The sequence below is a fragment of the Calidris pugnax genome, unplaced genomic scaffold (assembly GCF_001431845.1).
Source record: "Calidris pugnax isolate Ruff unplaced genomic scaffold, ASM143184v1 scaffold38, whole genome shotgun sequence".
Classification (NCBI taxonomy): Eukaryota; Metazoa; Chordata; class Aves; order Charadriiformes; family Scolopacidae; genus Calidris; species Calidris pugnax.
Genome location: NW_015090995.1, coordinates 8,919,345 through 8,930,021, shown reverse-complemented (window position 1 = coordinate 8,930,021; position 10,677 = coordinate 8,919,345). Strand labels below are relative to the sequence as shown.

Genomic DNA, 10,677 nt, shown 5'->3' with positions numbered 1-10,677 from the left:
AATCTAACATTTCCAAATTGTAACTAGTCAGCAACCTGGTAAGAAGAGGGGCCCTAACCATGAGATAGCTGAAGGGCATTGGACTGTTCACTGTGTATGTTTTGTCTTGATTTGTAGCTCATTTGCAATGACAGTAGTAGTTGGACAGGCTGTTCCACAGCAGCTCCCCTTGTTCTGAGAGTTAGCCTATATCACAACATTCAGCTCACAATACACAGTGGAGTCTTTCAGCTAATTTCTTGAAAAATGCTCAAAAAAAAAAAACCCAAACCCAAAAAAACAAACAAACAAGAAACCCACCGAAAAAAACTAAGCCCCAAATGAACAAATAAGACCTGGGAAAGGAAGGTGCAAACTGTGGGTAATCTAACAAGTTAGATTATAGAAGTTGAGTTGTCATTAAAAAGAAACGTTACACTCATCTTTAGAGTTATTTTTTTTTATTATTTTTTGCCATAGAAAGCTCTAAGAACTAATATCAAGTATTGATTAATGAAAAGTAGAACACAACTTTTAAAAGTATGTTAAGGAAAGACTGTACAACTATATACATTACAGATCTTGCGAAAATGACAAATGTTTCACATGGAACAGTTTTAGGCAATAGCTGTAGAACCAGTGTTCAATGTATATAGTCATCAGCTTCTGCATCTTTTTATAAGCTGCATGCCTTAACAGTACAAAATAAATAAGCAGTCAATTGTTAACTCAGAATTTGTTTAATTCATACACTGGAATGCTATGGTACAAATCCCCAAAGAAACCATACAATGAGGACAGCCACCATTATAATATTTTGCAGCAGATTCATTAATGTTCTTATATGCATATAAATGACTGTGAGGTTTGCTACCATACTCTGTTGAAATTTTTAATTTTTATATAAATGCTTTTTCAGATTTAATCTTTTTCTTCCATTAGCCCAAAGCCAATTTCTTAATATTTACATAAGATTTTTCATTAAGTTAAACTGGAAGCTAAGTGTTTACAAAAACAAATAAAAAAACAAATGTAAGTGAAATAGCTAGAAATCTAAATATAAAAGCTCATGGCCCCATAAAAAAGTTTTAAAAGAATGGATTTAACATGTTTCCAAACCAATAAATACTGTAAGTGAAATTAAAAATTGCTTTACATGATCTCTGGACTTCTGGTATTAAAAAATCACTTCCAAGGAAAACTGAAGACCCTGAGACACATGCGAGCACGAGTCTTCTAGCAAAAATAGTTTAAAAGCCCTAATTTTCCAGTTTTCCTCCAAAAAGAGGCCTTTAGTAGGCACAGTTTAATTTAAGGTTTTAAATATATCAGCAGCAAATATTGATAGCCATTATGCTCAATGATTACTGAATGTACACTTTGCAACATATGCTTAACTCCAGATGTGTCACATCAATAACAAAAATAACATTGTATTTCTCTTGTCAAGAGGTTCAGGAAGTCTCTCAATGTAGCAGGAAACCCGAAAGCCAGAGCTACCGGTGCTAACACCCGCAACCCATACTTATGTCTTGTGAGGATCACCTCTGGCTGCTGAAAGTCGTCTCAGATAACATCCAGCCTGGAACACGTGAAAGCATACCCCACTACAGTCAAAGGGGTCTGCAATATGATCTGGAAATAATCAGGTGTATCACGTTCTTGGCCTACAAAACAGAAGTGGTGAGCATTACATGCATAAGGTAAAAAAAATCCTCCTTCTCCCTTCATTACTCATGCAGATTTCTGGTACCTTTTTTTTGTAGCTCAAGTTGTATTTGAACCATTTACCATTTAAATGTCTTTCTGTCTAGAGTACTATATGTCTAAAACCTTAACCTTGCAGGTTAAGATCAAGATGATTACAGGAAACGTTAAAAAGAAAAGAAAAAGCTTTAACTGTAATTTAAACAACTAAAAGTGAGGATAACTAACTTGTACTATGCACAACAATCTTTCTCAGTCATCTCTAGAACTTAAGCAGTTTTCATATTACCATTTACAAAAATTCAACAAGTCACTAAATCTGAAATGCTAAACTATGACTCCAGTAAACAGCTGCTTGTTTTTCTCAGTTCTACTGTTTCCTGTTCAAGCTGGACATCTAATTTATCTTCTAAGTGCCTAAAGATGTACCAATTGCAAGCAGAAAAAAAAAAAAAAAAGGACGATAGAAAAACCCAAAACTGAAAATAGATGACACCTAGACAACTGCAGAGAAATGATACTTTGGATGATGGTGGATGGAGGGTATTTTTTGATTGTTGGTTTAGGTCTCATGCTTCCACACCCTATAAATGGGGAAAAACTTCACTTTTTTTAAAATACCAGTCTGAAGCCCTTCTTGAAGAGGGGAAAAAAAAAGGAACAGCACTTTATTCCAAACTAACTACTGGCATCTTTTCCAGAGGTAAGAAAACCTAACATTATTCCTCAAGCTTTGAAAAGGCAAAATTATCTCCTTAAGTGTTCTAAGCTTATTCACTGTTGAGCTTTGTGGGTTTGGTGGGTTTTTTTTTCCATTTCAAAAAGAGTAAAATACAATGGTCCAGACATTGAATACTCTGCTCACCATACTGCCAAGTATAAATAGTTTGTTCAAGTTAGCCCTAACTGAGTATCTCTTGTTGGCAAGACTATTTGCATGAAGACAGATGATTCATAGCGCTTATAAAAGCAGAACTAAGATGCTAGTTCAGAAATACACTGCTCCAAACTACTGAATCAGTTATTTTGGACCCCTGCAGTAACGCATTGTTCACAGAAATAAATACGAGTTGTGCGATTTTTTGTTTTAATAAAAAATGGTTCCATATTCAAGAGACTATGATGTAAAATGTTACTGTTTTCTTGGCTAACATCTAAACACAATTCAGCATTTAAATGCTAACGTGAAAGAAAGGGTTTAGATGGTAAGTATGGGTACGGGCAATACCCCAATTACTTTAGAAGAAATTGTACCTCTTCAAGCTACAAATCCCCACGTTTTGATCAAAATTAACATACCAGAAAACACTGCCAGCTCCTTGGAAATGTCTTACTCTCTATTCAAGTAAACTTTCAGATGAATTGCTTCCACAAAATCACTTGCAGCTAATAATGATCTATCCAAGTGCTAACATTTGATGACTTGGGAGAACAAGCTAACTTGTTTTCACTTTAACATTTGATTTTACAGTAACAGTTCATTTAAAATAGCTGCAATATTTCTGCACTGAATCCTTTTCCCAGTATTTAATGCGTTTCAGTAAGATTCTGGAATTACAAACTCAAATTCAGTACTTCCCTCTGGTGGGTTTTGCTTAAAAATTGCTTCATTTGCCTGCGGAATGAAAATGTCATCCCAGGTAATTTGTTTGGCTGGAGGGTTAGATGTTGCTCCTTCAGTGCCATCCTTCCCTGTGCCAACACGATAAACAATTCCACCCTCATTTATCACTGGTATACTGCTTGAGTGATTAGTAATGTATGCATACTGTCTGATCTGCAGAGACCTGCAAGGGTGCAATCGATAAAGCTTGGTATCTCCGGAAGGGTCTTGGCTATGAACTGATCTTATGTGGGAGGCTGTAATCTGGTAGTTGATGAAAGACTTGCCACACGTCAGGCACTGGTACCTCCGCTCACCCGTGTGGTGAATTTCATGCTTCGTACGGTACTCTGCAAGAGCAAAAACTTTGTCGCAATATCGACACGGGTACTTTTTCTCCCAGGAATGAACGTTAAAATGTCTCCGTAAACTTGTCAGACAAGCGTACGATCTCTTGCACACAATACAGATGTAGTAGACTCTTCCATCCACTATGAGCTCGTAATGGTCATCGTGCTTTACTTTCATGCGTTTCCTGTTCGGAGAATCATCACCAGACGTTTTAGGCGTTTCATCAACCTTGGCTTCACCTTCCCCAGAATCACCCTTTACAGGAATGACTATGTCATATGTATCCTCACCGATATTTGCATAAACCTTACAGCCTGTGGACAGGCCTTCTATTTCAGTTGCTGTATCTAACGTTATGATTTTCTGTCCTTCTGACACATTCTTTGATGCTATACCCGAACTGAATTCCTTGTTGTTTCCACTAAGGACATCTGAGATTTTTATTTTAAATTCTCCAGGTTTAGAAAATGGCTCCTGTGAACATGTAACAACTTGTTTTTTCTGTACGCCTGATCCTTCAGTGGTTGCTGCCTTGGGTTCAGAAGACTGCTGAACCAAAGAGCTATTGCTGACTGAACCAGGACTAGAGGAGCTAATGATAGCCACATCATCTTCAACAACCTCTTCATCATCAACAGCAGTTGTTTTCTCCTCAGTTAAGGAATCATTATTAGATGGCTGTGGGTTGTCCTCCACTAAATTAATTGTAGGGGTCACCTGTGTTTGATGCAAGGAGCTGGCATTGAGAGCTGAGTTAAGTAGAGGCTTATTTAGCACAATGATATTAGGAGTCAAATGCTGCGGTGTTGCAGAGACAAGTGATTCAGCACTTGATTGTGGCTGGTTTGAGCTTAGCTGACTGGCAGAAGAGGTGAGTTTTTGAGCTGCTGTGGTGCTTGTCAAATGGGGAGAGCTACCACTGCCACATGATTTTTGGTCAGAAGCTCCGGTTGGACTTGGGGAAGGTTGGTTCTGTGTTGCAGCATTTGTATCTTTAGTACATTCTTTTGGAGGAACAATCTCAGAGCAAAAAATCACATCATCATCCTCATCATCCGAAACACACATTGTAATTTTTGCAGGCTCATATTCTATGCCATGTAAGGAGAATGACTGTGTTATAACCGGCATCCCATCCGTCACCTCTTGACTCTCTGGCCTTATTACAGGTACTTGTGTTTCAGCATCCTTTTGAGCTGGGCTAGAAGTTGAAGTTTCTGAAGCACCATCTTTAGCCTCGCCCGGCATGTTTTTTCCTTCAGGCGGAGGTATGCCCAGATCAGCTATGAATTTAACGCCCAGCTGTTGCCCTGATTTAATCAGTTCATCGAGTAAATCGGATCGAATGCTGATTATTTTGGAGCTATAAATATAGTTAAGAATTTCTGCAAAAATTTCTGCTCTTACAAAGCTCAGTTCAACCACTTGCCCAGCCACTGAGAAAAGCTGGTGAAAATATGTGCTTGAGGCCGAAAGGATGTTTCTGTGAGCTCGAAATTTCCGGTCCTCCACGATGACAGTAACATCACAGAAAAGTCCATGGCCACGTTGTTCATTCAAAGACTGAAGGAGCACACTAGAATACTGTGTGTCTGTTGCAGAAATCAGTTTTTTGCCCTCCATTCCTACAAAGAGAAAGCAAAAGGCATCAAAACAGTAAAAAGACAGATTTACCACTTTAACTGCATGACAACATTCCCCCATTTACTGTTTATTCGTTCTTCTGAAAAAACAAATCGGAGATACTGTTAATAAGCTTATATGCTACCGCACTCTGCAACTTTATTTCTTATTGTTATTTGTCCCTTCACCTTCTACACAAGGTATGTGCAATTCTGAAGATATCCTCTGCTCTTACAAGGTGAGGAACAGAGAAACACCTGCTTATCTGATTCAAAAGCAAATAAGGTATTTGCTTGTATAGAAGATGCGAGACGCAAGCAGGTGCAAGAAGTCTTATATAGAAGATGCAAGACTGGGGTCCCTCAAAAGGCTTTAAACGTTATTAGAGATTTATTTTTAATTGTGAAAATATTCTGAAATTGTTATAAGAAAGCCTGATAATATCCAGGCTATTTACAGGCCAGTCAAGATGATCTGTGCATCTACACATTACCAGTCAGCTGAGGTTAATGAAAATGCTACTGTTACTTCACTTCCTTGCCCGCAAAAAGAAACATTTTTCTCTACCCCTCCTCATATATTTGTGAGGTTGCCTGGTGATTGCAACCAGGATCCCGAGGCAGCACGGTAACAAAACACATCGGTAAAGTCAAACTAATTAATCTATCAGCGCTTCCCCGCGTTAGGGGCCATTCCCACTCGATGCCCCCCTAACAAGATGCAAAAAAAACCCACCCCAACATCAAAATATACAAACAACGAGTTAATGGCCTTTCATGTCACTCCTAGAAGTTTATTGCCAGGCTTCCAGCAGGGCAGGAGGGGATGAGGAGGATGAGGAGGCCGAGGACACCCCCCCAGGCCCCCGCCGGGCGGAACAGGGCAGCGGCGGCCGCAGCGCACCCCGCTCCCTGCCGGGGCCAACCGCCCGCCCCCGCCGCGGCCCCCGCTGAAGTTTACCATGAAAACGAGCGTTTCGAGCCGGAGACGGCACCGTGGCGGAGGTGTTTTCCGGGCTCCCGCCGCGGCGGCGCTGACAGGCGGCAGGCCCCGGGGAGCGGCCCCTCCGCGCGGCCAGGCCGTGCCCGCCGCCGCCGCTTCCTGCTCCGGGCCAAGCGAACGGGGGCCGGCCCCACCGGCAGCGGGAAAGGGAAGGCGACCCGCGGCGCGGCGGAGGAAGGCAAGGGTCCGCGTTACCTGCGCTCCCCGCCGACCGACCCCGCACAACGGGCACCGGCTCCCGCCGCTTCTCGGGCTCCGACGCCGCCCCCGCTGCGCGGCCGCCAGGGGGCGCTGCGCCGCGCTGCCCTCCCCCGCGGGGCCGCCCCGCTCCGCCCGAGCGCGATCGTCACCGTTCGACTCCCCGAACCCGAACGTTCTCGGCAACCTTCGGGAGCGCTCGGGGCCGGAGGGCGGGGCGGGACCCAGGCCGCCTCAAGCCGGACCCTCAGGCGGGGCTGGGGCCGCCCAGGGCGGGCAGGGACACGGCCTGACCCGGGCGGACCAGCGTCCGGCCGAGACCACCCCCAGCCTGGCGCGGCGGGAGCCCCTCGGCCGCGGAAGCTGAGCCGGTTCGCTGCTCCCAGGAGCCTCCGGACGCTGCCTGGGGCTGCACCGCCCCCAGGTGTGACAGGCCCCAGGGCCCCGCTGTGCTGGGCCGCGGCGGGGAGGGCCGCACCTCGGCCTGGCTCCACCAGAGGCCTCGGGCCAAGCACATGGGCCTGGTTTCGGCCTTGGCAATCCCTGCCCGGCTCCCAGCCATCCCGCTCCCTCACCCCAGGCAGAACCGGCTGTGAACGCCCCCCCCCCCAGCACCTGCCTCAGGTCTGACCCGTGCTGGATGCAGCTGTGGCGATGCGATGGCAGCAGGTTATTTCCCCCCCGGGCGGCTCGTTTCCTTCCCGGGGGCAGGGAGCTGGCTGGCACTGCCCTGCCAACCGCTGACGCAGCCGGCACCCCCGCCCAACGGAGAGGAGAGCTCCCGCCACCTGAACCTGGGCGCCCACGCAGCACCGTTCATTCGGTATTCCTTGCACCACGGTGGCACGTGTCAGACTCCGGCAGGAGCTGTACAGACACAAGGCCTTTGGCAAAATGCGCCTCTGGGCACATTGGCCATGTGGTCATCAAAGTGACACAGCCACAATGCGGTCTCCTGGAAACTGTCACTGCTCGTGAATGCTCAAAGAGCGCCAAGATCATAAGAGATATTTTTCATCTTTCAGTTACTGATCTCTTCCTTTCCTGTTTTCGACAGATTTTGTGGACTCGAACAGCAGGAGCTTCTTGATTTTTCTGAAGATTCAAAAACTTTGCCAAGAACAAATGTCCTTCAATCAAGTTCGACTGAAAACATTAACAGGCTACAGTCAGTGGCACAAATGACTGCAATCCCTTGCTACATGTATCAGCAACAAAATGGTCCTGCCTAGCTGTATGAGCCTTTGTAGCAAGAAAATCACCTGGCACACTCCCTGTATTTGTACAGCTAGTAGCAGAAGTGCCTTTTTGAAGCAAGCCTTCAGATACGAAATGTTACAAAGCTGGTTTCTGATTATTTATAGGTTTTTCTCGAGAGCTGAGTAAAGAATAATCAGGGGAAAAGGTAGGCTTTTTTTCCTCATACAACCCTTCAATTGAGTTTTCTGCTTTGATATAGGTTCTAAGTCACTTTTACACAGGAGATTATATTAAATTAAAATAACACTATAATCGTTTTAATTCTTAATGTATAATCCAGTCTTCTTTTTTTCTCCTCCAGAAATGTCTGATGGTCCAAATTAAACCATTTCATCCTACGGCTTTAAGGACTTTTCTTCTCCTCATCACCTATCTCATTTCTAAATAACTAACAGGAAAATTTACAGATAAAGATGAGTACTGATTGAGAAGGAGCCCTGCTTTTGAGGCATTGTCATTTCTCAAAAATCAGGTTTCAACTGCTTACCCTTAGGCACAGAAATGTTGGCTAATCTAAAAGATTCTGGGCTACTGGGAGACTTGCACAATCTTCTTGACTTTTACCTTTTTGCAGAAGCTTCTCTCTATGGCAACTTCTTAGGTCAGACATAAAACCTGAACCCCACTGTCACCTTGCCATGGTCTGGGCAGAGTTAATGCTCTGACCAGCTTGAAAATATTCACTGAAGCTGCCACTCGGTTGTCCTGCACCTGAATGCAGCATTTCAAGGAGAATATTTTTTTTGTCTAGCACGCACCCCTTAGTTTTGGGGGAGGGAGTCCTCTTTTCTTTTTAGCTAAGCCTAGAAAGTGTTTGGTAATTTGACTCACATAAAAACTTGTATAGCGACAAATTAAAAGAACCATTTTATCTAAGATATTGACAAGAAACATCTAGAATACACTAATGTGATGTTCTAGGGACTGAAAAAAATAGGTAAGAGACATAATAGCAACTTTTATTTTGATGCATAGAAGCGATCCAAAAAAACTCTGGGATGGAAGCTCTGAAAACACGAAGTACAAATTTAAAGAAGTGATGTGTAGGCTTTTGTGAGAAGACAAAAAATAGGCAATTCAGTAACAGGTTTTCAGTTAAGCAATTTGAAGAGCTCTCTTCTTTTTTGCAAATACAATCTGTGGGAACAGAGAACCCTTTTAAAGATTTCACAAATCTGAGAGACAAAGAAGCATTCTCTGTCATGAAAAAAATGTATTTTACATTAAAATAAAAGAAATTTGATATAGAGGACAGTGAATTTTCCTTTGAGGCCTCCAGTAAAATCAAAATTAAACAGTTATCCTAGCTAAGGCTACTTTTAGAGACAGAAATACTATTCCATTGTGGAATTTCAAATAAAACACCATTGCTTCTGAAGGACTCTAAAATACTAATTTCCACGATTCATGCTTCAGGGAATTTTCAGAGAGCATTTCTCCTGTCAATCCCATTATAGAAAGCCTCACATAACTGGATTTAAAGTCCAGTGATACCTTTTATTGACATTAGTAGTTATTGTAGATGCTGTTACGTACTGCGTATATGTGCATTTTATGACCTGTGTGTAAAAATACTTCAAATGGCTTTACTATATGAAGTAAGAGAGGTGCAGAGTGCTCCTGAGAAGCAGATGTTTCAGACCCTTGGGTGCAGACGTGAGTGGCCTTAGCAGGAGAGCTGCCTCAGCACAACCGAAGGCTGTGGCAGCTGTGCCGGGCGCTGCAGTGCTCGCTGCCTCTGAAACCCCCTGGCCTTCCACCTCCCTGCCTCAGCACCCAGTAAGCCCAGGCTGCAGTGCATGGCACGCTGCCACCAGCCACCTTTCAGGGTCTTCCACCCCTTACCTGGGGCAGCCCTGAGCCCTGGTTGGGGGGATTCTGGGGGAGAAACTAGGGAGGGCCCTCTGGCCTCATGGAGGCCTCAGGTGCTTTTACTTGCCACGTGGATGGGTCCGTATGTTATGTGGATGGCCCAGCAGCTTCCATCTCTCTCATGGGTTGGTGACATGACCTCACCTAACCAGTGCTGGGAGCACAGAGTGGCCTGGACTTCTTCCTGGGGACATCTGGTTTCACATAGCATGGGGGTAAACGAGCTCAGGGAGCCTGTGAGGAGAGCAGGGATGTGGGCTGCTAAGCCTCAGGATCACCCTGAGTTTTGGGGTCTTTCTGCAACTGGAAGCTCAGAGAGACAGTCACCCTGAGCCTTCATTCATGCCGCGTGGGTTCAGCTGGCAAAAATACAGCCACTGCAGACGTCCAGCTGTCTCATTCAAATGACCCTACCACCCGTCCAAACAACAAGCCTCTTAAAAAAGATAGCCTTATCTAGTTTGATTAGGCAAGCAGTAGTCCCTGATACTCAAAATCTTCACAAAGCCCCGCAGCAGGGAGGGACCAGGCTGTCCTCGACAGGCACGGGATGCAGCGATACACACACACACACACACACACACACACCAGGGCACACCAGCCGCTGGGGTGGCTGTTTTTCCCCCGCCGCAAGGTGCTCAGACCCGGCAGCCTGAGGGGGAAAGGCGCTCCCAGGGCCGGCACAGCGAGCGCTTTGCTTTAATACATCATTTGTATCATTTTCTCCCCAAATCGTTGCCGTTTCGGCTGCTTCTTACCCCCTGCCCCCGAGGGCGGCCGGTCCCGTGACAAGCCGATCCGGGAGGTGCCGTATTGCTTAATTTAAAAAAAAATAAATAATAATATCGGCCGTGACGGTGCCGGGCCCCGGTGCCCGGGGGAGGGGGAAGCCCCGGCGCGGGGGTCCGGTGAGCACCGGGGGTGTCCCTGCCCTCCCCCCGGCGGCGGGGCCGTGAGCTGTCCGCCGGGCAGTGCTGCTCCCGGGCCGCCCTGGACAGCTCCCGGGGCTGCCCCGCCGCCCCCGGGCCGCTGTCATCGTGTCCCCCCCCCCCCACCGCCGCCGCCCCCGCCCCCCCCCCTGC

General features: G+C 45.5%; 2 protein-coding genes and 1 long non-coding RNA gene across 7 annotated transcripts in view; 2 read left to right on the top strand and 1 right to left on the bottom strand.

Annotated features, from left to right (window-relative positions):
• Positions 1–423: 423 nt before the first annotated feature.
• On the bottom strand, positions 424–6,538 carry ZBTB33 (zinc finger and BTB domain containing 33). Of its 5 annotated transcripts, none has more exons than XR_001413452.1 (3): positions 6,224–6,529; positions 2,986–5,265; positions 424–1,646 (listed from the first exon to the last, which is right to left on the bottom strand). XR_001413452.1 is itself a non-coding variant. In XM_014955043.1 (3 exons), the coding sequence occupies exons 2-3, from the start codon at positions 5,261–5,263 to the stop codon at positions 1,634–1,636; spliced, it is 1,803 nt and encodes a 600-aa protein (XP_014810529.1). In that variant the 5' UTR covers positions 5,264–5,265; positions 6,224–6,529; the 3' UTR covers positions 424–1,633. The 5 variants fall into 5 exon arrangements, 4 of the variants coding, with proteins under 4 accessions (XP_014810529.1, XP_014810530.1, XP_014810528.1 ...); XM_014955043.1 differs by having other exon boundaries at positions 3,474–5,265; XM_014955044.1 differs by having other exon boundaries at positions 3,607–5,265.
• A 77-nt stretch (positions 6,539–6,615) lies between these two features.
• LOC106895591 lies at positions 6,616–8,970 on the top strand. The gene is made up of 2 exons (XR_001413453.1): positions 6,616–6,887; positions 7,521–8,970. It is a non-coding gene; the product is annotated as an uncharacterized LOC106895591 (long non-coding RNA).
• Positions 8,971–9,635: 665 nt separating this feature from the next.
• The window catches only part of NKAP (NFKB activating protein), a 6,316-nt gene continuing 5,274 nt past the window's right edge, over positions 9,636–10,677 (top strand). The window contains exon 1 of the mRNA XM_014954919.1: positions 9,636–9,673. Within this exon, the coding sequence (XP_014810405.1) occupies positions 9,636–9,673 (38 nt within the window). The remainder of the gene's footprint in view (positions 9,674–10,677) is intronic.

Excerpts from the sequence above, each read along its gene's own strand:
- ZBTB33 (XM_014955042.1), bottom strand. The coding sequence starts at position 5,263 with ATGGAGGGCAAAAAACTGATTTCTGCAACAGACACACAGTATTCTAGT.